Source organism: Chlamydotis macqueenii, chromosome Z (genome assembly GCF_036417535.1).
Source record: "Chlamydotis macqueenii isolate bChlMac1 chromosome Z, bChlMac1.mat, whole genome shotgun sequence".
NCBI lineage: Eukaryota > Metazoa > Chordata > Aves > Otidiformes > Otididae > Chlamydotis > Chlamydotis macqueenii.
The window spans coordinates 12,444,667-12,471,680 of record NC_141593.1 but is presented as its reverse complement, the minus strand read 5'-3'; the positions used below and the strand labels follow the sequence as shown (position 1 = coordinate 12,471,680).

The window sequence follows — 27,014 nt, the reverse complement described above, 5'->3', positions numbered from 1 at the left end:
GAAATCCATGTCAGCTCATGTGTCATTTCTGATCTCCAAGAAGTACGATAATAAATAAATTAATTTCAGTTACTGCATGGTATCTACAAAGATTCTGGATGATTCTCAATCAGTCCTCAGCCTGACGTATATTGGAGGTTATGTTCCCGCTTCATAATATTATTCCTTTCAACAACTCAGAGGCTAAATCCTAATGTTGTTTCTAGGGCTAATGACCGGGAGTATATAGTGTACCAGGATGGGATGAGGCAGACTTTCAAAGCTGTGGTTGTTATTCACCAACAAGATTGGTGAAGAGTCATCTTACGTTATTTTAAGTGTTATAGAAAAAGTTGTGTTAAAAGGAATATTAAGTTATATATTGGATATATAGTAATCTTTAATTTTTCAAATGTAGAAATATGCATAGAAATTAATAAATACTCTAAAGAGTAATAATTATTCAAGTGCAGTACCACTTTCATAATGTTTCCAGTACACGAAATGCAATACATAACTTGCTAATTGAATTTTTTTTTTTTACAGGAATGACATTTTGATAGAAACATTTATGTTTTCTTTCCTTTTTCTTTCTAGGCAACTCAGATTTTGTTTTTAAACACACTGAATTTTGTAACCATTTCAGGTAGCCTTAAAGGTTGTAGCAGCAAGAATAATATGGTCCCATCCAAGACTATCAGGTCAAGTAACTGATGTTGTTTCTGCTACTGTTGTGGGTTTTTTGGTTTTGTGTTGTAGGGGCTTTTTATTGGTTTTCTGTTGTGGGTTTGTTTTGGTTTGTTTTTTAAAGTATCCTAAGATTTTGATACAGAAATTTGACAGAGAAAAATGTTTTTTTCCTGCCGAATTTAGATCTTACTGGGTTGGCGATATGAGTTGGACTCCTGATAGCCTTTTCTTGGCTTGCATGTTAAAACGTGGATCTTTGATTTTATTGACATGTATGGGTGAATTGCTGACCTTAATTACTTCTGGCTGCTCTGTAGAATTTGGACCAGCAGAGTTTATTCCGTTTCACCCACTGATAAGATACAGGTAAAAGGGTTTGAAATTTTTTATATGTTTTTGTCATGTGATCATATCTTACTTTCTAACATGTTTTTTACAATTGTACATAAGTGTCATCTTTCAGATTTCGGACATCTTGCTTTTCATGTGTCTTCTCAATATCTGTTTCTCATTCATAGTTCTCTTTTATTACTTATAATGGGTTTGTGATGAAAATTGGCATTGTGACAGTGTAGGTATACATTAAGTGATCTGTTCTTTTGCAAGTGTTTGAATTTAGTAGTAATTTAAAATAGCATGTTTTTCTGATGTAAAAATAAGTTACATAAGCATAAGTTACATAAGTACCAAAAGTGCAGATTTTATTTTAATCCAGTGGTATTTCTCTGCTCACTATTTAATGTCACCTATAGATATTTTGTCATGTTTCCGTATCAGATCTTGTAAATAACATATTTGTGTGGACCAAAGTAGTTAAGTTTTTAAATGCTTTTTTGGAGAACTCTAGATCTAGAGTTTTGAAACTGGGCTGCTGGTTGCCTGGAGGGAGTAGAAGGATCTCTGATAACACTTTTTAGCATAAATTGGAAGTTACAAAAAGTAACTCAGTCTGAATAACTAGCAGAAACAGAATTTAAACTTTAATTATTAAAAAAAAAAATCCTGTTAATTCTGGGTGACTAAAACTAGATAGTGTGTAAATGTAACATCTAATGAAAACATGGACGGCATTATAATACCTTCTTAGCTGAAAAATCAGATACTAACATATATTAAATACTTTAATTATCGTTATGTATTGAATGTATGTGGCTACTTTGTTTTCAAATAGTATAGTAAACTTTGGAACATTAAGAAATAAAAAAAACCTCAGTAATTTTACACATTATTTCAAAATATTATGAGGCTAATATTAGAATACATGCACAGCATAGCTTTCTGGAACTCAGTAAGAAATTACTTCTTTGTAAGAAAAGGCTTTGTAAGAGAAAATTTATGTGGTGATCTGAAATATTTCTGTTGAATATCTGAACTGATTCTGAAATACCAAGATTCAGATCTTGAAGGATTTTTTGTTTTTCATACATGACTTTGCTAGAAGCTACTTAGAATTTCATCTTTAAGCACTTATCATGCACAATAAGAGCTAGGTAAGAAAGCATGATATAGAAATTTAAAGTCAAATTGTGCAAAAACACATATAGTACTTATTAATGAAATAATAATACTGGAAGCTGGTTTTAGTTTTATTTAAATTTAAAAAGTTGCAACTGTAGCAAAATCCTGGCATCTTACAAGCATAAAGTGTTATCCAGAGTGCTCATCCTGCAAAAATTTAGACACTTCCTTGGATTTTTAAATGAACCTATTGAAACAGTAGTGTGAATGATATTAAATGTTCATAAGTTATTTCTTCTCTATTTCATTCATGGTTATTACCTATGCTAGTTGCTTCTTATTTTTTCATGTGCCTTTATTTTAGACAGCAGCACTCTTTTTGTCAAGACTCTAGTCCATCTCTTGGTTCTTCAGCTTCTGAAAGTGACCTTATGAGACAGAGATTCTCTGTTGCTTCACATTCAACATTACCCTACCTCATCGTCTCTGATGGATACATGATAACAGTGCTCAGATTTCCAAACAACCTTACACCGTCAGGATTTATAAGATCCCTTTTGCTTGATTCAACCCAACGACTTGAAAATATTCGTCAGAATTTGCTGAACTCCAAGGTAGGTTTATGAATTATTTTGTAGGCTTTAAGTAAAAGACTACACGTGTATAAAAATGTGTAATTTTTAAACCTAGGACCTTAATTTAGTTTACTGTGGTACCTGTATAAATTCCTTTAAATTATGAAGTTGTTTTGAGGATAGTATTGATCTGGAAAACAATGCATGGTTTTCCCTGAAATTTTATTCATTTGATGTCTGGGTGACATTTCAGTAACAAGTAGTAAAGGGAACAGTCTAAATTGTCACTTTCTGGAACTGTAAAAGAAATTAGGATTTCTAAATCTATAGCGTTGGTTCAGAGCCTTGTCAGATATTTTGCTTCTCTGACCAACTCATCCTTTCAGAACGACACAGAAAGGATTCTGTAAAACCTCTCTTGTCTTGAACCGCTGCTGATTTAGAGCAGTCAGCAACAGTCCCAGTGGTGCTGTGTGCATGCATCCGATAGGTCCTCAATCGAGGAGGTCAATTAAAGCTTGATTAAAGCATTTATGTTTATGTCACTTCTAAATTGAGCTAAGTCTGGGAGAGGGAAACCTTTGAAGAGGTTCTGCAACTGTTGCCAACCATGTAAGATAATAGATACTAAGTTCAGAATTGTTTGCTGATGGAATACAAATTATCTTCCAATTCAGCTTGTATTTTGGACAAGTGGGTTATAATGGTATTCATGCATAAGCTAGAAGAGTGTGCAAGGATGTGAGGATTTAAAGAGGTATGTTACTAGTAAGAGTGCAAAAAAAATCCTATGTGCTGGCACACTTGTAGGATCAAGAAAGTATGTTCTTCCAGTGTGTAGCAAAGCTAAGTAGTGTGGTGCTGTGAAAATACTGCATTCCTGTAGCATAGTCAAATGATAGTTTGTTTCTGTGCAAGTTATGTCTGCCTACCTGTTTTGTCCTTCTGTCTGGGACTTTTAAACTGAAGCATTTTACAGAAGGGAGCAATTTCCTTGTGTGTTTAGAAAGTGTTTGGTTTGATCCTGCTAGAGACAAGTAATATGTCTTGCATTATTGTTATTTCTTTTAGTCTAAAAGGAAACCTCTGTGTTTACGATCACTGTTGTCTTTAAAAGCTAGTCTTTTAAAACACACTCAAAACCAAAGCTCCGTCTTTTCCACCATTCCGAAATTCCTGGAAGATGACACAACAGAAATGAGTGAGAAAACCATCAATTTACTGGTACTTAATAGCATTTCCACTTACAATTATGCAAATTATTTAATTTTAAGGTATTTTGAATTTAAAGAATGTTTTGTTTTGTTTTTTTCAAATAGTACAGGTATATTTGCTCTTACTAGGGTATTTAAAGAAATTTAATATTGGTTAAATTCTCATTGTCTTTATGGTGTGAGGAATATGATATTTTTCTCAACTGATACTTTCTATTTTCAAACTTCTTTCAAGAGTGCATTAATTTATTGAAAAATACCTACTAATTTACATATACATCAGTTCATTGTAGTGTAAGACTTGAGCTTCACTTTGTAATAAAATGTGATACTACACTACTACATGGACTGGGCTGAAATTATATGAAGTAGTACAGTATTACTGTCCTTAGTAAATAAGATATTCTCAATTTTACATGATTTTTCCATCAATTCCAAAGTTTATACATGCCTTTTGGAAGAATGCCCTTGTGATCAAAGTTACTGAGCAGCCTTTCCCAACACTGTTTCGTATTTTTGGTTTTTGATTTGTTCTTTGAAGTTTTTGTGCTTTGTTAGGTGGCTTTTATATCTTAGAGGTATCTGGCAAAATCTATTCCTTATATTCTGGGCTTAATAAAGGACAGGGTTTCACTTTCTGGTATAAAAAATACTGCTGTGTTTACAGTGTAATTTTTTTTGTTGTTACGCAATTTAATTTCTGTCTGCATAGCTATTCCAAATGGCTGCCTTTAGTTTGAGATCTAGATGAAACTGCTGTGAGTTAAACTTACTAGCAATTAAGCAAGTTAATTAAGCATAAAGAATTCTTTTGTGAAACTGACTAAGTAGTGATTCCTTGTAGACTATGCTCTTTCTCAATAGACTTGAGTTAAACTGTTGATTCCTTTTTGTTTCTAATTTATTTATTATCTGATTTAGGGTTATGAAGAAGAATCAGATGATGAAAAGCAGTTTTGCAATAGCTCTTCCAGCCTCTATAGCCAAAGAATCCATTCATTTGTTGGTAAAGCTGATCAAGGCCACTTAGAATTTGCATCAATGTTTGATACTATCCATGCGAAAGACTGTACTGAAGAGAAAGATAAAATATCAGTGGAACTATGTTCCATTCAGAAAAACCTCCTTACTGCATGGCAGATAGGGATTTCAAAAAATATGGAAGAAAAAGATACATTGCTGAATTACACAGTGAACTGCATTATCCATTTTTTCAATATTCTTCAGTTTGTGAAATGTCCTTTGCTAAAGAAGGATGAATCTTTAAATAAGTCTGTGAAGAATACTCACTGGATGCATTGTGTCCTAAAATATTTTCAGCAGTGTTTAACTGTCTTGTATTGGCATTCAAGAGCCAGTCTGACTGGGCATGTGGCAAAGCTGACATTAAAAACTTTAAAATTGATGCTTACACAGCAACAAGATCAGTTCTCAGAAAACCTTTTGGCATGCTTCTGTCTTTTAAAGATGGCTTCTCACACTCTAAGTAGCGTGTGCGTACTACAGTATGAGAATTTTTTTGCGTCTCCTGATGGTAATAGTCCTGTGGAACTTGACTCCCTCACTGTGCCTATTTTCCTACGGGTTGATGATAATACTACTTATCAATTCAGCTCACTGAAATCTCTTCTTAGAGAGCCTCCTCCAGCAGTAAACCATGATGTGAAAACAGAAAAAAGGTATGAATGGTCTTTGCATAGGGGAAAAAAAAATATGTCGGAACAACAGTTTTATTTTTCAGTTATACAGTACTTACAACATCCTTTCCTGTGTCATACTTTTTGGAAAAATGTGATCATCTATTAAAGCACACAGATTGAGGCTCAGAACTATAGTTTAATATAGTTCAATTATAGTGACTTAACTAATTACTGCCAGTCAGTTCAAAGATAATTGGTGGGTTAACAGCTTACAGCAGGCCTAGTAGTGCAGCATCAATCCAGATAGTGCAGCTTAAGAAGCTTTTTACTGCCTCTTGCCCATTCCACTCCTTCCCATGCAGAAGTTCCAAACTTTATGGAGCCAAGAGGCTGCTCATATGCAATATCTCTACAATGTCAATCTAGTCATCCAAGTTTGCACTTGATTATGGATATGGTGTCCTAGAGCAATAAGAAAAAACCCAGTGTGTGGAAACTTACTAAACAATCAGAGCTATTTTGTCTTTGAAGATGCACACATAAACTTGATAGAGGCTTAAACTGAAGTGTGCTATCCAATTATTGGGGAAGTATGTTGTTATCACTGGAGTAATTATCTACTGCAGAACTCAAATTAATCTAAGTGTTTTAGTCATACAAGTAAGCTGTTCCTTTCCAGAGATTTAGAATCTAAGAAGCATTATAACTCACAAATTTAATCTTAGTGCAGTAAATTTTATTTCTTCAGTAGACTTAAAATACGATACTGTGTTCATTGATGGGCAAATTTCAGTTGTCTCTGAAATTTCAGTACTGTCTCTTCAGTACTCAGGTACTGAGTACTGTGCATATGGCTGCCTCTGACTGTATTAATAATGGAAGCAGTAGTGCTAGAGAAGATGATGGAGATGTGTTGCAGTTCTGTACAAGCTTTTTCCAGTTCCTGGCAATGTATATTGTCTTATATTAGCAAGTGTATTGCATATCCGAGCTGGCACTTCTAATACTACTGTGCTGGGCAGCAGGGACTTGCCAGCCCTAAAAATACATTCTGCAGTCTTTTGTTCCCCTGGTTTTGCTTTTCTGACACTGATACCTCTTTTGAGATTTATCTAGGTTATTTCATTTTTCCATTGTTTAGATAGCAAGGGATTCATTTTGGGTGCTTGAAATGGATTGCTCTGTTCAGGCAAATTCAGAAGAATCAATGTTTGTTGACAAAAAAAAACCCAAAAATGAAGGCAAAGTGTGTTTCATTTGTTTATTCCCCTCACTGAAGTGCAGAAAGTAGTTATTAATGTAAAATATAGTTTAATTTTCAGATACTTAATGCAAAAAAATCAATATAAGTAACTGTGCTAACTTTTGATGATTTTCATAGTATTGTACTTCTTGAACTACAGGTTGATTGTACTATGGCGATTATTGTATAAGAAAGTGGTTTGGTATCACATGCAGCTGAACAGTAAAGGGAACAAGAATGAGGAAGAGCAGTCTATTGTCTCATCGCTTTTAAGTCATATACAAGTGATCCTCCAGTCTTCAGGAATGATCTTAGGACAACGTTTCAAGATTAATTCTGTATCTGGTTAGTACTTTGGAAAGAACTACAACTGTTAGGTAGTTGCATAGTTAACCAAATACTGGGAAAATTAGATCCAACTTAGTAACAATAACTGCCCGCCACATTTTAAAAAAGTTAATAGTGAGGCTTTTCTTAAAATTCTCATCAGAACTCTCTCTTAAATACTTTGTGTCCCAGTACACCTATAGATTGTTTTATAATCTTTAGAGCTTGTTGAGCTAAATGAAAAGACTATATTGACTTCAGTTTGCTTTGAATCATGTCTGAGAGAATCTGAATGCAGGATCTTAATTCTGATCTCATCTGTACTGTGTTACTTCTTCTGAAGTAGAGGAGCATCACAATATATCTTTTACTGGATTTCTGTGTAGAAATCAGGTTCACTCCATGTGATCACTGTGGGCATGAACATGTCATGTACATGAATGTAGTCAGCCTCAATTAAGCATCTGATTTAGTGCAACCTAATGTAATAGACTTAATTAGCATATTTAATTTGTAAACAGTTGATGGTTGTAGCCTAATTTCCTACACACGACTGTCCTATGCTTTAACTTCCTTTCCTCTTCCACACTAATAAGCCCAGCTTCCCATTTATGTCTCCCACCATAATTCTGTTTCCTCTCTAAATGATACTTCTAGCTTCTCTTCCTACGTCACTGTGTACCATACATTAACTGCTTCATGTCTCTTTTACTTGTCCTAACAATACGTGCAACTTCCCACCTTTCCACCCATTCCTTTTATTCTTTTTTTACTTTCAGGTTGCCAAACAGATATGGCACAGTTTATGGATGAGCTAGAGTAACATATGCCAATGGGCCAGCCAATACCTGATAAGCAGGATAGCGTGGCAGATTTGTCCTTATCTTTTCTTCTATGGCTGTACTATTTTTAATTTTTTTTCCTTCTTTTTTTTTTTTTTTGCGTAGGAGCTGTGCTCTTTTACAGTTACCTTTTTGTAAAATTAAAATGGGAATGGGAGTAGAGATGGAGAGGTGACATTTAGAGAGATGAAATGTGTAACAGCCCATAGACCTCGTGTTTGAATGTGCTTTTACAATGAAGAAGAATGCAAATGTTAAACTTGCTAAATAATTTTATTAATACTTTTTACAATGAAAAAACATGTTCCATGTAATAGGAAGTATGAAAGCAGATAAGAGAAAACGCTTTTCCCCATTTACTACTGTGAGTTTTGAATACTGAAGTTTGTAACTGTAGTTAACATTTATAACATTGTGTGATCTAAAAAAATAACCCAATTACTGAAAACCTTGTACGAGTGATTATAACCAGAATTGATTTTTTTTCATTTAATAGTGAATTAGCAGTAAAAAAAAAAAAAATGGTAAGAGGTATTCAAAGTCATTTTCTCTGAAATGCATAAAACTTAGATTTAGTTCTAAGAATATAAATTTACTGGAGACTCACATATTTTACTCTACTTTTCATAAATCTGTAATACTGAAGTAAGTGCAGGTGTGTTTGCACATGTAAAACTATGTAGAGCTTTTAATTTCTTATATATGTGGCTTTTATAGGTGAGGAAAAGTTCCTTTTAGGCTCATATGAAGAATCTGTGGACATTTGGAAAAGATCTCTTTGTGAAATTAAGGCAAAAGGTAAGGGATAAAATCTTTGTGGGGCTGGAGGGGATAAGTTGTATAATCCCTTTATATAGTTATTTGTATGTCTCTATCTGCCCTTCGAAAGGAGGGAACAAGACATGTAAAAGATGCATATTTGAAATTAAGCTGGGATTTGAATAGAGAGCAGTCAAAACTTAAGTCTGATTGCTCTCTGAAAAAATTCCATGCAATTCAGTTTTAATACCAGATTTTTCTTGTGACAATGAAGCATTTGGTACAGAAAAGCTCTAGGTATGTTTATAAGCAAGAAAGAGACATTGAAAAACAGGTGAACAAAACCCAATTCCTTTAGTAGCTCAGATCAAAAGACTTAGTACTTGGGCAGGAACAAAGCAAAATCATTTGTTGCAGGAGTTCATTTAGGAGTTGATTTGAAACAGATATTCCAGAGTCTCTTCCCAGGCACAATGAGAAAAAAAAATTGCTGATTATTATGGTGAGGAATATCTCATACAGAAAGAATTTGGGAGATTGGAAGCTTGGTGGATGTCTAAGTCTGTAGGAAGATAATCTCTCCTAAAATAGCTGCTTCTGAGTTCTACTTAGAGCATGTGTTTACATAGGTATGTTTCTAAAGAGGGAGGAACTAGTACTTTCAAACCTGCTGTGTCTTTTTGTGTTTATTATTTCTTTTCCAACTGGACTTCTGATTTTTTTTTTTTCTTTTTATGCAGGAGGAAAAAGAACATCTTTTCTTCAGAGTAGATATTATCTTGCAATATTATTTTGCCACCTGTATCAATATAACTTGTGTGAGGCTCACGGACTCTGTGATCATCTGGTAGGAGAGATTCTAAGGCGATCACAGCTCTCAGTGAGTCAGATGGAAAAATTTTCTGGTATGTTTATATTGCATAGAAGTGTGATAAGGTGTGTTGATACTGTTTGAATAACCTAGTAGCTAATTTCTGTGCCATCACACACACACGTGACAGCATGCTTTTCTCTTTATGCTGGAATGAAGTCTGTTTTCAATGAATTAAAAGATCTTTTTCTGATCCTCAGAAGTTCTTTCAGCTGCACTTGTTGGAGTAGGTGTTTAGATAACTTTCATTGTATAATTAATAGTGAAAATATGGCCTTTTCAATGGTCTTAGATTCAAATCTACTCAAGGAAGACTTTGAATAAGAAAAATAAGAGAGAAATTATTTGATTCCCTTTTATATTGATTTAACATTTTTTTATGATACAGCAAGATAGTGGATTTTACATTAGTCATCAGTCCCAAATTGACAGTGGGATTTTTTTGCAGGTGCTTGTAACTATTTTTTTCTGTTAAGTCACAGTATGAAATCTGAATTTCTGAACTTAAGCAGGTTTTTTGACTCAGTGCTGATGTAAATCTAGATACTAGAGATCCATCTCTGGTCATTAAAAACCTAGTATAAAAGTCTTTTAATATTAATATAATATGTAGTTAGTGTAAAAGATAAAGCTCTGTAAGTCCTGAAACACTGATAACAAATTAAGTAATACTATAGTTTGCTTGTTATAAAAAACTGTTTCATAAGCTGTAATTAAACAATTTCAACATTCAAGTTTAAAATCATTTGCCTCATAAGGTTTTAATTTGATATCTGGTTTTGTAGATACCAAGTATTTTCAGCATGAACTATGGATGATAACAGATGTTCATACTGAAACTGCTATGGCTGTGATTCGATCCATGGCACGGTTTATGGCTGCTTATTTCACAAATCAGCTGCTCTATGTCTTTCCCCCACACAATGTTGACATCCTGCATCCACTTCATATCAAACAAGGTATTTTCTTTAAAAATCTCTCTCTTGTTGTACTTAACTCTTAAATTTTTTACATGTATATCAATGCTATCTGTTATGCTTTAGTTTGGTGATTTATAGCTCCAGCACCATTAACTGTAAAGATAAAATAATGTAGATTTTCCAAATATTTCTGTTGAGGAGTGTGTGTGTCTGTGTGGGAGTAAACTTTTGCATCTTTTGATTATTGAAAATATTTTTGGTATCTAAAGTCAATAGTTTTGAAGTGTGCAATTGAATTATGTCATCCATAGGATAGCATTATGGAATCGTTTAGGTTGGAAAATACCTTTAAGATCATTGAGTCCAACTGTTAACCTAACAGTGCCGAGTTCCGCACTAAACCACGTCCTTAGCTCCATGTCTACCTGTCTTTTAAATATCTCCAGGGATGGTGATTCCAACACTGTCCTGGGCAACCCTGTGCTTGACAACCCTTTCGCTGAAGAGGTTTTTCTTGCTATCCAATCTGAACTTCCCATGGCATAGTTTGAGGCTACTTCCTCTCATCCTATCACTTGTTACTTGAGAGAAGAGACCAGCACCCACCTCTCTACAGCCTCCTTTCAGGTAGTTGTAGAGAGCAATAAGGTCGCCACACAGCCTCCTTTTCTCTGAATTAAACAACTCTAGTTCTTTCAGCAGCTCCTCATAAGACCCTTCATCAGACTCATTGCTCTTCTGTGGACATGCTCCAGCACCTCAGTACCTTTCTTGTAGCAAGGGCCCAAAACTGAATGCGTTTTTTGAGGTGCGGCCTCACCCGTGCCAAGCACAGAAGGACAATCACTTCCCTGCTCCTGATGGCCACACCATTTCTGGATGCTGTTGGCTCCCTTGGCCACTTGGCCACGCTGCTAGGTCACATTCAGCCTTCTGTCAACCAATACCTCCAGGTCCTTTTCTGCCAGGCAGCTTTCCAGCCACTCTTTCCCAAGCCTGTAGTGTTGTATGGGGCTGTTAACTCCAGGACTCAGCACTTAACCTTGTTGGATCTTACACAATTGGCCTCAGCCCATCAATCCAGCCTGTCCATGTCATAGAATCATAGAATAGTTTGGGTTGGAAGGGACCTTTAAAGGCCATCTAGTCCAACCATCTTGCAAGAAGCAGGGACATCTTCCACTAGACCAGGTTACTCAGAGCCCTCTCCAGCCTGACCTTGAACATCTCCAGGGATGAGGTATCCACTACCTCTATGTGCAACCTGTTCCAGTGTTTCACCACCCTCATCGTAAAAATTTTTTTCCTTATGTCTAGTCTAAATCTATCTTCTTTTAGTTTAAAACTGTTACTCCTTGTTCTGTTGCTACAGGCTCTGCTAAAGAGCCATCTTTCTTATAAGCCCCCTTTAGGTACTGGAAGACTAAGGTTTCCCCAGAGTGTCCTCTTCTGAAAGCTGAACAACACTGATGTCCTCAGAGGAGAGGTGCTCCAACCCTCTGATCATGTTTGTGGACCTCCTCTGGACTCTCTCCAACTGGTCCACATCCTTCTTATCTTGGGGGCTCCAGAGCTGGATGCAATACTCCGGGTGAGGTCTCATGAGAGTAGAGTAGAGGGGAAGAATCACCTCCCTCAACTTGCTGGCCACACTTCTTTTGATGCAGCCCAGGATACGATTGACCTTCTGGGCAGTGGGCGGACATTCATGGCTCATGCCCAGCTTTTTATCCATAAATACCCCCAAGTCTTTCTCCACTGGACTGCTCTCAGTCCCTTCATCCCCCAGCCTGTACTGATACGAGAGGTTGCCCTGAAACCATGTGCAGAACCTTGCGCTTGGCCTTGTTGAACTTTGAGGTTTGCATGGGCCCGCTTCTCAAGCTTGTCCAGGTCCCTGTGGCTGGCATCCCATCCGTCAGGTGTGTCATCCACATCACTCGGGTTAGTGTCATGTGCAGACTTGCCGAGAGTGCACTTGATCCCACTGTCTGTGTTATTGATGAAGATGTTAAAACAGTACTAGTCCCAGTATGGACCCTTGAGGCACACCAGTTGTCACCAGTCTCCATCTGAACATTGAGCTGTTGACCACTACCATCTGGATGTGACCATCCAAACAATTCCATGTCCACTGAACAGACCATCAATTGAATCCATATCTCTCCAATTTAGAGAGAGGGTGTTGTGGGGGCCATGTCAAAGGCCCTACAGATGTCCAGGTAGACGAGCCTTTCTAACCTCAAGCATATCAACACTCCCACCCAACTTGGTGTCACCTGCAAACTTACAGATGGTGCACTCGATCCTGTTGTCCAGATCATTGATAAAGACATTAAACAGAACTGCCCCCTATACTGATCCCTGGGGAGTACCACTTGTGACCAGCCACCAACTGGCGTGCTGTGATTCGATCCATGGCACGATTTATGGCTGCTTATTTCACAGATCAGCTACTGATTTGTGAAATCTACCAACTGGATTTAACTTCATTCACTACGACTCTTTGGGCCCGGCCATCCAGCCAGTTTTTTACCTAGTGAAGAGTGCACCCATCCAAGCCATTAGCAGCCAGTTTCTCCTGGAGAATGCAGTGGGAAACAGTGTCGGTCCAGGTACACAACAATCACAGCATTTCCCTCATGCATTAAGTGGGTCACCTTGTCATAGAACATCGGGTTAGCCAAGCAGGACCTGGCTTTCATAAAACCGTGCTGACTGAGCCTGATCCCCTGGTTGTTCTGTACGTGCTGTGTGATAGCACTCAAGGTGATCTGCTCCGTAATCTTCCTTGGCACCAAGGTCAGACTGACAGGCTGGTAGTTCCCCAGATCCTCCTTCTGGCCCTTCTTGTATGTAGATGTAACCTCCAGTGAACTGGGAGGTTTGCTGGGTCTGCTGATAAATGATGGAATGTGATTTGGTGAGCACTTCCACCAGCTCCCTCAGTACCCATGGGTGGATCCCATGTGGCCCCTTAAACTTGTGAATATCCAAGTGGTATAGCAGGTCACTAATTATTTCACCTTTGGATTTTGGGGGCTTCATCCTGCTCTCCATCCCTGTTTTCCAGCTCAGGGGGGTGGGTACCTGGAGAACAACTGGTCTTACTAATAAAGACTGAGGCAAAGAAGGCATTAATTACCTCAGCCTTCATCGCTGTGTTTCCTTTTGCATCCAATAAAGGATGGAGAGTCTCCTTAGTCCTCTTTTTGTTGGTAATATATTTACAGAAACAATTTTTATTGTCTTTTATGGCAGTAGCCAGATTAAGTTCTAGTTAGTCTTATTTTCTCCCTGCGTAACATGAAGTCTTTGTAGTCCTCTGGAGTTGCCTGCCCCTTCTTTTAGAGGTCATAATATCTTTTTTCCTGAGTTCACGCAGAGGTCTGTTCAGCCACGCTGGTGGTCTTCCCCTCTGGCTAGTCTTTCAGCACAAAGGGATGTCCTGCTCCTGCACCTTTAAGATTTCCTTCTTGTAGAGTATCCTTCCTTCCTGGACTCCATTGCTGTTCAGGACTGCCTCCGAGTACCTTGGGTTGTTGGGTTGGTTTTTGGTTATTTTTTTTTTTTTTTTTTTAGTTTTTTTTTTAGTTTGAATCAGTGTGGTTAAATCTTTATTTAAAGAATAACCCACAAGTTTGCACATGCTTGCCTATCATAGAATCATAGAATGGCTAGGGTTGGAAGGGACCTTCAACGGTCATCTAGTCCAACCCCCCTGCAAGGAGCAGGGACATCCCTGACTAGGTCAGGTTGCTCAGAGCCTCAGCCAGCCTGGCCTTGAACATTTCCAGAGATGGGGCCTCCACCACCTTTCTGGGCGACCTGTTCCAGTGTTCTATAACTCGCATCGTAAAAAATTTTTTCCTAATTTCCAATCTAAATCTACCACCCTCTATTTTAAAACCATTACCCCTCGTCCTATTGCAACAGGCCCTACTAAACAGCCTTTCCCCATCTTTCTTGTAGGCCCCCTTGAGGTACTGGAAGACCGCTATCAGGTCTCCCCAGAGCCTCCTCTTCTCCAGGCTGAACAGCCCCAACTCTCTCAGCCTGTCCTCATAAGAGAGGTGCTCCAGCCCTTTTATCATCTTCATGGCCCTCCTCTGGACCTTCTCCAACTGGTCCATGTCCTTCTTGTGCCTGGGGGCTCCAGAACTGGACACAGTACTCCAGGTGGGGTCTCGCCAGGGCAGAGTAGAGGGGGAGAATCACCTCCCTTGACCTGCTGGCCACGCTTCTCTTGATGCAGCCCGGGATGCGGTTGGCCTTCTGGGCCGCAAGGGCGCATTGCCTGCTCATGTTAAGCCTCTCATCCACCAGCCCTCCCAAGTCCTTCTCCTCAGGGCTGCTCTCAATCCATTCCCTGCCCAGCCTGTATTTGTGCCTGGGATTGCCATGACCCAGGTGCAGGACCTTGCACTTGGCCTGGTTGAACTTCATGAGGTTGGCACGGGCCCACCTCTCCAGCCTGTCAAGGTCCCTCTGGATGGCATCCCTCCCTTCCAGTGTGTTGACGGCACCACACAACTTGGTGTCATCGGCGAACTTGCTGAGGGTGCACTCTATCCCACTGTCTATATCGCCGACAAAGATGTTGAACAGGGCCGGGCCCAACACGGACCCCTGAGGGACGCCACTGGTGACCGGTCTCCACTTGGACATTGAGCCGTTGACCACCACTCTCTGAGTGCGGCCATCCAGCCAACTCCTTATCCACTGAGTGGTCTGTCCATCAAGCCCATGTCTCTCTAGTTTAGAGAGAAGGATGTCGTGCAGGACAGTGTCAAAAGCTTTGCACAAGTCCAGGTAGATGATGTCAGTTGCTCGTCCCTTGTCCACCGATGCCGCCACCCCGTCATAGAAGGCCACCAAATTGGTCATGCACGATCTGCCCTTGGTGAAGCCATGTTGGCTGTCACCAACCACCTCCTTGCTCTCCATGTGCCTTAGCATGGTTTCCAGGAGAATCTGCTCCATGACCTTGCCAGGCACAGAGGTGAGGCTGACCAGCCTGTAGTTACCTGGGTCTTCCTTATTCCCCTTTTTAAAAATTGGGGTTATGTTCCCTCTTTTCCAGTCATTGGGGACCTCACCAGACCGCCACGACTTCTCAAATACGATAGTCAGTGGCTTGGCAACTTCATCCGCCAGTTCCCTCAGGACCTGCGGATGGATTTCATCAGGTCCCATGGACTTGTGCACCTTTAGGTTCCTCAGATGATCCCGAACCTGCTCTTCGAGTACAGTGGGCGGTTCTTCAGCCTCAGAGTCCCTCCTTGTGCCTCCCACAGCTTGGGTGGTGAGACAAGAGCCCTTATCGGCGAAGACTGAGGCAAAAAAGTCATTGAGTACCTCAGCCTTCTCCATGTTCTGGGTAACCAGGACACCAGTTTCCTTCTGGAGGGGTCCTACATTTTCCCTGGACTTTCTTTTGTCCCCTACGTACCTATAAAAGCTCTTCTTGTTGCATTTTATATCCCTGGCCAGATTCAGTTCTGCCAGGGCTTTGGCCTTCTTTACCTTATCCCTGGCCACTCGCGCAGCCTTTTTGTAGTCCTCCCAGGCTACCTGTCCCCGCTTCCACCCTCTATAGGCTTCCTTCTTCACTTTCAGTTGGTCCAGGAGCTCCTTGCTCATCCACGCCGGCCTCCTGGCCTTTTTGCCCAACTTGTTTTTCATCGGGATGCACCTCTGCTGAGCTTGGAGGAGGTGCTCCTTGAATATAGACCAGCTTTCCTGGGCCCCTCTTCCCTCCAGGGCCGCCTCCCATGGCACTTGGCCCATCAGGTCGCTGAAGAGGCCGAAGTCCGCCTTCCTGAAGTCTAGGGCAGAGAGCTTGCCATGTAGTTTCCTTGCTGCCCTGTGGATCTTGAACTCCACCATCTCATGGTCGCTGCAGCCAAGGCTGTCCTTTAGTTTCACATCCCCCGCCACATTATGCCACGTTATTGAGCAGAAAAATAACTTAATCTGACCTCGCTATTATATCATAGCATGAACTGTGTCTACCTGCTGCAGATAAACCCCGTCATGTGCCTCTAATAAAGTTAAGAGCAATTGTACACTGAAATGAATCCAAAAGCAATGTGAACATATGAATTCCAGATTATAGCATGCAGATTTGTTTAAAACATCTTTTTCGTGTCACAGACTCATCTCCTCGTATTATTCCACTGCAACGCTGTTTGGTTACCAGAGCTGTCAGGGACCAGAACCTTTCATCTGTGTGGACAGCTGAATATGCTCTTGATTTGTTCTTTATTGGAGGACTCATTCCAGAGGCTGTATGGTTAACACACAAACTTGGGGACTGGAAACTATCTGTTTCAATTGGTGTTGCCTACCAGCTGTATTGTCAGAACTCTGATGAATTCTCAAGGTAAATTTGAGCTTGGAATTAGTACACTATATTTTATTAATGTTATTTGCATGAAGTTTATTGTAACAAGGCATATCCTTTGCCTAAAAAATTCATACTTCCAGACTCCTAGTAGGTATAGGACCTAACATATTAAGATTTGTTATTTTGTCTTAGATATTCATTTAACTGAGCTTCATTAGATTATCTGTGGGTTTTACTTTGTTATTAATGAACAGTTTCTTGTTACACTTTCAGACTGAAAAACACGGAGTGTCATCTGCCGTTAAGCTTATCGCCAATGCAGACTTTTCAGGAGAAGCTACGGTCTTTGTTAGGACAGCCAGTTACTTCTGAAACTTCAGGATGTATTAAATACAAGCAGTTTACAGGTACATAAAATTATAAATAATGTGTTTATTTTTCATGTTATTTCACTGCATATTGTGTGTTATATGCTGTCTGTTGTAGTTTAGCCCCGCTCAGGACCAAGCTACACAGTCTCTCACTCACTTCCCCCACCCTGCAAGGGAATGAGGGAGAGATAAATACAACAAAAAGGCTCGAGGTTTGAGAGAAGGACAGGGACAGATCCTTGAAGTTACCGTTATGGGCAAAACGAACTCAACTTGGGGAAAACTATTTATTTATTATTATTAATGAAACCAAAGTAGGATAATGAGGAAGAGAACAAAAACAACTTACTCCACCCCTCTGTCTTCCCGTGCTTGACTTCATTTCAGTTATCTCTACCTCCTTCCCTGCCCTGAGCAACTTGGGGCATAGGGAGTGGGGGTTACAGTCAGTTCATCACAGGCTCCTTCCTCTTCAGGGGAAAAACTCCTCACATTCCTCTCCTGCTCCAGTGTGGAATCCCTCCCACGGGCTACAGTCCTTCATGAACTGCTCCTGTATGGGTCATTTTTTCACAGGGTGCAGTCCATCTGGAGTGGCTGCCCCAGCGGGCCCCCCATGGGCCACAGCCTCCTTCAGGCATCTGCCTGACCCGGCGTGGGGTCCTCCCCGGGCTGCAGGGGGATCTCTGCTCCTCCGTGGGCCTCCATGGGCTGCAGGGGCACAGCCGGCCTCACCATGGGCTGCACCACGGGCTGCAGGGGAATCTCTGCCGGGAGCAGCGTTACTGCTGTCTCTCCTTCTTTTCACTGACCTTGGCGTTTGCAGCCGTTCCTCTCACCAGAAATTCTTCACAACCGGCTCAGGCAGACGCCTCTCGGGATCTCTTTACATCTCCTCCCCTCTCCACTTCTTGCAGCCAGGCTGGGCCGAGTTGGGCCCAGACGGCCGCCCACAAGGCTCGCGCCTCCCCCTCTCTGCCCCTGCTTCTGAAAAAAGCCTGAAGCTTCATTAAAACGAAAAAAAAATGGCCTGATGTAAATGCGAATGTAACAACATTTCAAGTTCCTGTCAGGAGGTGGATGTTAATTATTCTTTCTCTAAGTCATATACCAACCACTGTGTAGATTCTTCTTTTGTGCTTTATTTTAAACCAACACATGCACATATACATGCTATATATAACCTGGAAGTATGATAGGTAGTGGAAAGATTTGGCAAGCAAGCAAGCCAGAGGATAGAAATGGAAGTAGAGCAGTGTAGTATTATGTGAATTTCAGTAACTAATTAATGATATATGTTAAAGGTCTTGTGATTTCTATGAGATAAGGAAAATATGTGTAATAATACGTAGAAGAGGTCAAACAGATAGATTTGCTTTTCCTTAATTATCATACTCACTGATAAAAGAGTTGTGATAGTCATTATTAATAGTATACCTAGTTTATGCCTGCTTGGTGAGGATGATTTGCCAGAGTTTTATGCCAAGCAAATGCATGGCTGAAGAGTTCAGTTCTCTATCTAGAAAGGCAGTAGGTGCCCCCTTAATGTGGAAAAAACTAAAATTAGTTATTGAATACCATTTTCAAATGTGAGAGATCTTATCGTAAAGCAGCTAGATGCGGTGTGTACATTGTGATAGACAAATGCAAATTCTAAGAATGTAGCCTCATAATTTCAGCATGAAGGCCATGTATTAATTAGGTCAGTTAATTCATTGGTTTCTGTGCTTAATATTTTATAGATCCCATTGAAGAGGAAGATGCAAATGTTCTTTATAGTTCAATGCAGGAACTACTGAAAGCAGCTGTTATGGCAGATGCTGATATTCTCTCAGAGACGTTTCAGCTTTTGATGGATTCTGCCAAGGATCTTGGCAGAAAATTACATGGTTTAGTTCCAGATGCACTTTATCTTCCAGCACCACCATTATACTGTCCTCAGCCAGCTTCTCTCAGTGAAGTAAGCGTGCATGATAGAAGATTTTGGGTCTTTGTTTGAATATATTTATGAAATAATCATTATCTTTATTCTAGTTACTTTCAGCTCATTTTTCTGTCTGGATTATTCAAGTCCATTCATTTACTTAATTAAGTAACACCATAGTGATAAGAAACTATGTGTGCCTTTGTGGTTTCTTCCATAAAGATCAATGCTCTAAAGAAGAAGGGAAGTATTCTTAGGAGTAGAAACAACGTTTAGGTCAGATTCCTTATTGCATATGTCCTTTCTAATTTTGAGGCTTGTTTTTGTCTTGGAATTTCCAATTTTTAGGAACACTGCAATGACATTCTTTTAAAAATTGAGAGAGAAAGTCGTCAGAAAGTATCAGGAGTTCTTCAGCGAATTATCTTGCTCTTACGGGCTGCTCGTTGTTCCTGCTCTGCAGCACAGTGGTATGTTGCACAACTGAAGTGGGCAAGAAAAGTTATGCAAAAAGTAAGCATTTAACTTGGTTTTTTTTGTAACTTGATTATCCATCTTAAGTATTACTTACAAGCTTGCAATTGCATTGCAGAAGCATTCAGTCTCATCTGGATTGTCTTCTTCTACATGTCTTTCTGTACCCACTTGGTAACATACAAACTAATTTCTTTTTCCATTGGACAGAAACAACTTTATCTTAATTGGGAGTTATAGCTAATAAGTGGAAACGTTTTCCAGATCAATTAGGGTTAAACATATAACAGAGAACAAGATGCTCACTTCAGGTAAAGTGGTCATCATTGTGCACAGAGCACAGGACTTAAAAAATGTCATTCTACTCATGTGCATTTTGTTTGCACAGAGCCAAGCTCGGATATATCAATTTAAAAGTTTTGTGTAAACTCAGACTTTTCTTACGTCATAGTTACACAGCCACTTAAAGAAGATTGATTTGCTACAGAAGGGTGTGTGTGTGACTGACTGTCTGCCTTCCCTCAGTCCCCCTGCACCAGCATTCATGCAGTGCTCCAGATCAGGGACTTGTCTGACTGACAGATATTTTCTTCTGTTTGTGTGATCACATGCTTAATGCTGATGCAGGAATGTGATCAGAAGTACCAACTGAAACAGGAGGGAAAACTAGTCTGCCTTGGTTGACAGCAGCCTGGACTGTGTTGGATTAAACGAGTTTCTTAATTGTGGTCGTAGTTCTTCTTACACTTTGTTGGTCTTGTATTTCATTGTAATCATGAATACCATGCAAACAAAAGCAATTTTTGTGCCATAGCTCATACTAAACACATTTATTTAAATGAATTTTCAGAATACTGGTTTGAAGAAAATGGAAAGCAAGTTCAAGGGAATTTTACTGATCTTGGCGGTATTCTGCGAATAACTGAGAGGTTTTACATTTATGTGGTGATACATACAAAACTTTAACTGATTTTTATTTCCATTTTGATTGTTTATCTATTTCTTTATTTTTACTATCTGTAGATTCGAATGAAAGCATCTCTTCCTTCACTAATTCCATTTCCAGAGACTTTGCTTCGTTACTCCAATTTCCGCACTGTTTTCTATAGATCAACATCTTCTGGAGCCCATCAGTTTGATGATATTACCTGTAAAATTTTAGGTCTGTATGCAATAAAATAGAATAATTTAGAGCTGGAAAAAAAAAACCACAAGTGCAAATAATAGCAATAGCTTACTGCATTGTGTGCAGAAACATATTCTCTTTCCAGCTTTTGTGTTGGTTATCAGAACTCTTAATTTGAAAGTTGCTGTTCTGGATTCTTGTGTGTGTTAAAGATCTGACAGGTGTGAAAGAACATGAACATTTAGTGGGACTAAAGAGCTCTAGCTACAGAGCAGTATTGAAAACGCAAGAACGAGTAATTTTTTTCTTTACCTACTGTTAAGATAGTGCTAATTCCTTTCTTCTAGCTAAAAATCTCAAGCTGTTTTATTTTATTTATTTAAATAGAATCTCACTGTATTGCATGTTTGTATCGTAGGTTGGTTCAGAGAGCTATGTGCATTGTGTTGGATGTTTCACGTTCGTGAAAGATTATCTGACAACTGTAGACGGTACCGAACTGCAAGGGAAAATATTAACAATCGGAAGGTAATTATGTTACTAATATAGTAAAGATACATTTTAATTGCATAAAGTTGTAAGAATTCTCCAGGTTTGCTGTATATTTCTGTGAGAACTTTTATTTGCTTAATAAGACAAAATTAGCACAGTGCTATAATGTGCAGTAAGCATTTGATGCCACAGAATCATGCTGTCCATGTGAATGATATCTTTCTAGTAGTATTTCTGTTGGGCTTTTGCTTGGTGTTTAGCTCTGATAATTTAAGACATACTGCCAGAAAAGCAACAGTTTCTATGCTTACTGTCTACCTAAGTATTTGCTACTTTTTTTTCCCATCAGATAAAGATATGTTGGATGTTTCCTGACCGATGCATATTTAACGTACCAAAAAATGTTTTCTTGGTGCGTTAAATATACATGATTTTCAAAAAGTATAATGAAAAATATTACAGTTTAATTATGTTTTCTCTACTTATACTCTCATCAGTTGATGTCAGAGGTCAAGGAAGAAAAAGAAAGAAACAACTAGTATGATGTTTGTCATATCTTGTGTAACAGTACAGATGTCGATTTTTATCCTATCTGGTCTAGCAGATCAGCTGTCCTTAGCAAAGGTTTCTTTTTAAAACAAGTCCAAAATTTCTCTTCACCAGAAAAATTAAGCTGCAAATAAACAGGATAGCTCTGTTTCAAATACTAGAATATTCTGATGTTTCTGTGCTGTGTGCAATAGTAACAAATGAGATAGAAACCACTGACTGTTTCAAAAATAAATTGATCAATCTTAAAAGCCTCTTGACTAGTTTAAATATTGTGCTAGCAAGAAAGAATTTATGATGACCTTAAGTCACAGTAATTGATTTTTTTTTTAATAAATAATTAATTATTATTATTTAGAGCCCCCCTCTAAGGAGGCCTACAGGAAAGATGGGGAAAAGTTCTTCACTAGTGCCTGGTGTGACAGGACTAGGGGTAATGGTTTTAAAATAGAGGGAGGTAGATTCAGATTAGATATTAGGGAAAACATTGTCACAGTGAGGGTGGTAGAACACTGGAACAGGTTGCCCAGAAAGGCGGTGGATGCCCGAACCCTGGAAACGTTCAAGGCCAGGTTGGAGAGGGCTCTGAGCAACCTGATGTGGTTGGAGACGTCCCTGCTCCCTGCAGGGGGGTTGGACTAGATGACCTTTGAAGGTTCCTTCCAACCCTAACGATTCTACACCTGGTAATTCAGTATATTTAACCAAGTTACAGCTGGTTTAGTCAAATAATCAAGTTTTACTCCGAATGACTGCGGACACACTCTTCAGCAGACAGTTAATGGAATTATTTTCTAAGCTGGTTTAATAAAACCTCTTTTTTTTTTCTTCTTTTTCTTTTTTTTTAGTGTAAATTTTTCCTTCATTACAACCTTGATCTGTCTCCTAGCATCATATACTTCTCTGTTTGGCAGTTAAGTTAGAGTTTTGGAATTTGGAGTTAGAATTTGGAATGTATTAGTAATTTAGCTGAAATGTATTGTTCATATCAATTAATGTTTCTGTAGCAAGGTGATTTTTTTAGGATCTGAAGAAGAATGAATACGATGCCTCCACAGTTGAGCATTGTATGAGAGCAGTGGAGTGGGCTTGTCGAATGCTTCCTTTCTGCAGGTTCATGAATATTGAAGAATTAGTTCAAGATGTAATTTTGAGTCTGCTTGGAGAATTGCCACCAGAGAAAAAGGTAAAAGACATTAAAGCTAGAACAAAAGCAATTGCGATTGTCAGAAATATTTCTTCTCCTTGTAAAAGCCACTGGTTAGATTTTCCAGTGGTGTAAGTTTTGTTGGAAATTACACCTTACTTGTATGTTAGCTGCTTGAAAGGACACTTTATTTTGTGCAGGTGGCAGAGATTTTTGTAAAAGCATTTCCTAGTCCTGAAGATATAAGAGTTCCACTAAGAGATAAATATCATGGACTTCAGCAGCGATTGAGACACAGTACTGTTAAAGGTAATGTGCACCTTTTTTCAGGAAATACTAAACAAGCTTTCTTTTTTACCCTGCTTCTTAACTAACTTGTGACAATTCCTCCTTTCATACCCCATTTAAAACAATTAGTATAGTTTTCAGTTAGACAACTTTGAGAGAGTTCTATGGCAAGTTCTATATTTTCTTTCTAATATATCTGTACCACTAATAGAGTATCATGACTTCCAAGTTGATGATGATGTTCACTTTATCACATCAGTTTAGAAATACAAACAGAAACTATAATTTATGGCGATTCAAAGTTCATTCATGTCTCAGTTTGAGAGAATAATTGAAAACTGAGAAGTGTGCATTTAAAAGCTCTTTGTTTTCTTTCTTTGGGTAGGTCCTGAAAGTGAAGAAATGATGTCCATTGTTATACAGTCTACTGAAAAAGTGAGAATGAAGGCCTTGAGACGTGTCATAAAGAACATAGGCCCCATAGAAGTTAATATTTGGGAGCCAGCGGAAGAGGGAGCAGCAGATCATGAGGAACACTGTTATGACAGATTCTCATTAGGCACTAGTCTAAGCAGAAGCACACTTAGTGACCTTGGGAATCCTCAGGTATATAGTGATACTGACACAGCAGATACACTTTCTGATGCTTTGTTTACTGAAGAAACAAGAGTTCAAACACCTTCACTCCAAAGGTACGAAAAAAAAAATGCAGCATAAAGCTTTCTACTGAAATTTTAAAAAGGAAAAAAAAGTTGGCTCTTACTGTTCAAGTAATCTTTTCACCAAACAGGATAATTGTCACTTTGAGTAATTTATCAAACGAAGAAATACAAATTTACCAGATCTTAGAACTGCCAATGTTATATCAGCTACTCTGTGACTAACATGTTATTGAAGTGTAAATTATTATCAGCTATGACCACATTCATATATGATACTGCTGAGTTGCTATCTGTCTAAAAAAGATGATTTTGCATTTCGTTAATTTGCCACTTTGACATTGTGCTAATGTAAATCTGGGTTTGTTAGTTTCCCATTGTTAACAATAGAGGAAGAAAAGAAACTAATGTTACATTTACTTTTTTTTTAACCTAATACTTTTAAAAATGGATTTTGGTGTTAAATGCACTTATATTTGTTGCCTTACAGGGATAATGAACATCAGAGACAAGGAGAAATAAGGAGCAAAAATACCACATGCAAGATAAAAGCTTTTAATTGGAAAACAAAACATAAAGTATATGGAAAAGACATGCATAATCAATGTAATTTGCCTATAGTTGGTGCATGGGAATTTGAACGTGATGATGATGAATATGTTATTTTTTTAGAACTCTTTTTGAGTTACGTTCTTGAGAGAGACCTGATAAAATACAATGACCTCGGAATTCCATTTCTTACTAGCTTTTCTGGACTTCTTCGAGAGCATGAATTGAACTCCCTCTTTTTTGATGTTCATACAACACTAAAACGTCGACGATGCAAAAGTAGAAGCCAAAGTGTGTTTAGAGCGGGGTCTTGCTATACGGTCACCCTTGCATCTTGTGATCCTGAAACAGTGCCTGTCTATAATGAAAACCAAAGTATTTTGGAAAATCCAACCATTATACAGTTCCCTGTACAGACAACAGAACCTTCCATGCGTAACCTAATGAAAGGACTTAATGAAGGATTATTTGGTTTAAAGCACAAGTCAATTTACAGAGCTCAGAGTGACAATCAAGGAGTCACCATTGCACCAGCAGGCCAGACCTTTCCTAACCATGATTTTTCTAGCCTGCAAACTCAGGCAACTTCTAAATATATGTACAAAACTGTTGATGTAGTTGATACTGTACCAGGAGAAGAATTAGGTATAGAATTGATGGGTAAGTTGAGTGATATTGCAAAATTGCTTGAATGGATGATCAGATGGTCGGATAAAAGACTGCTCTGTGGTTCCAATAAACAAGATTCCTTAGAAGAGATCCTCCCAATGATACATGTGAAAACATCAGCAGCTGCTGTCCTTACTTCTTTGTGGCTGCTAGAACAGTTATCCAGAGAGAGATCTCAAGCAAAGAGCATAACATTTAAGGTAAGAAAGAGGATGGGGGAGTGTCAATGAAATGTCTAAGTTAGTTATGCCAGTGAAGAAAATCACACACACTATTAACCTCATAGTTCTCTTCTCAGTAAAATCCTGGAATATTGAACAACAGTATTTCTTTTAAGGGTTGCTAGGAAAAGAGAGACTTTTGAGGAATACTGGAATTCTCTCAGTAGAAAAACTTCAGTTGGAGAGTAAAGTTCTCTTTGGAAGTCCTGTTTAAAATCTAACTCATTTATCTAGATGCCACATTATGTGAGCAAATTCATACAAGTTCGACCATTGTGTCTGGTTTTAGATCATCATCTTTGAAGAAACCTAGCATTGGAGGTACAGTATGTAAAAACAAGACAAAGAATAAAGAAGTAGTTTCTCTGGAGAGACTTGAATTTAAATTCATTTGTCTTTGAGGTCAGTGCAGATACAGTCTGATTGGAGTATTTTAGCTAGTTAAAGATTGGTGAAAAGTGAATTTTGAATTCCTGTCTGGCACTGTGACACAGAGTTGGAGAATATGTGTTAATATAGAAGAGGAGATTTGCTAGAAGAACCTGATGATTATTATTTTATTTTATATTTAGAGACAGCTGGATCACTTACCTTCTTTCAATCTACATGAAAGGCTTTGAGGGGAAAGGGTTGTGGGGTTTTTTTGAGAAGGCTTTGTTCCCAGGTCAAAAGAGATTTTCCCTTGGTTTTGGTTTGTATGTTTTCTTTTCTGACAAGTGTCACCTGTATTTTACTTACTGCCCAAATTTTGTGCATATATCTAACTACATGATTATGTATGGCCTTTTGCCTCTCATATTGTCTTCAGTGATAATTTCAGAGTTTTGCATTATGATGAAGGCCAAATCTTACTGTATATCTTTGTATGTTTAGTTGTCACATAGTATCTTTGACAACTGACGCTCAGTTAACACTGGCAAATCTCTTACTTTATGTTGCCTTTGGATAATTCAGAGGACCATTGCTTCACTTAACATAAAAAGAAGCAAAACTCAGGTTCCACAGGTGACTGTAAATCCAGAATTTCTCAGCTCTATAATGGAGAAAAGAATATGAAGTTAAGCATAAACATACTATATGAAATTGCTGGGTTTTTTTTTTTTTTTTTTTTTTTAAACTATCAGGTTGTCCTTGGTTTTTTTTTTTTTTTTTTTTTTTTTTGTTTAAGTAGTGAATTTTCATTATCATTATTATTATTATTAATAGAATCCGGATAATCAATATCTGAAAGAATCTGCATCTCTATCAGAAGCCCAGTCTAGGACAGAGAAAGAAAGTAGTATGAATGAAGGTTCTTCCATACTGGCCAGTCCTTCTCCTGATCTCCAGAGTGTACAAGCCTGTGATGATCTTTGTGAAACTGGTTTTGGGTAATCTTTTTTTTTTTTTTTTTTTTAAATTAACCTAGGAGATGTGGTTGGTCATAATTCCTCAGCTAAGCAGCATGTCAGTATGAAGAGTTCTACTGTTATTACATGCTACATACATATTTAATTTTGAGTTCAAACTCAAAAGCCGTGCATACTGTTTACAGCTGCATGAAGCAGATTAAGTATTCTCTGTCAGCAGACATACCTCTAGGTAGAAAACAATGTAGCTGTTGCATATTAAGTGAATTGTACATGGTTGTTTATAAACTTAGTGATGTGGAAATGGAATCTAGATTTCTCATATAATT

The 27,014-nt window shown here is 38.4% G+C and overlaps 1 protein-coding gene across 1 annotated transcript in view; it reads left to right on the top strand.

Moving 5' to 3' along the window:
- Positions 1-27,014, top strand: part of CPLANE1 (ciliogenesis and planar polarity effector complex subunit 1) — a 64,641-nt gene that overhangs the window by 5,433 nt on the left and 32,194 nt on the right. The window contains exons 7-26 of the mRNA XM_086770047.1: positions 577-680; positions 853-1,035; positions 2,492-2,741; positions 3,774-3,926; positions 4,838-5,595; positions 6,960-7,144; positions 8,686-8,766; positions 9,468-9,632; positions 10,384-10,557; positions 16,675-16,903; positions 17,141-17,274; positions 18,981-19,198; positions 19,511-19,675; positions 20,660-20,798; positions 21,181-21,290; positions 22,828-22,989; positions 23,151-23,259; positions 23,624-23,930; positions 24,388-25,315; positions 26,543-26,706. Coding sequence (XP_086626173.1) covers positions 577-680; positions 853-1,035; positions 2,492-2,741; positions 3,774-3,926; positions 4,838-5,595; positions 6,960-7,144; positions 8,686-8,766; positions 9,468-9,632; positions 10,384-10,557; positions 16,675-16,903; positions 17,141-17,274; positions 18,981-19,198; positions 19,511-19,675; positions 20,660-20,798; positions 21,181-21,290; positions 22,828-22,989; positions 23,151-23,259; positions 23,624-23,930; positions 24,388-25,315; positions 26,543-26,706 — 4,718 coding nt within the window. The remainder of the gene's footprint in view (positions 1-576; positions 681-852; positions 1,036-2,491; positions 2,742-3,773; positions 3,927-4,837; positions 5,596-6,959; positions 7,145-8,685; positions 8,767-9,467; positions 9,633-10,383; positions 10,558-16,674; positions 16,904-17,140; positions 17,275-18,980; positions 19,199-19,510; positions 19,676-20,659; positions 20,799-21,180; positions 21,291-22,827; positions 22,990-23,150; positions 23,260-23,623; positions 23,931-24,387; positions 25,316-26,542; positions 26,707-27,014) is intronic.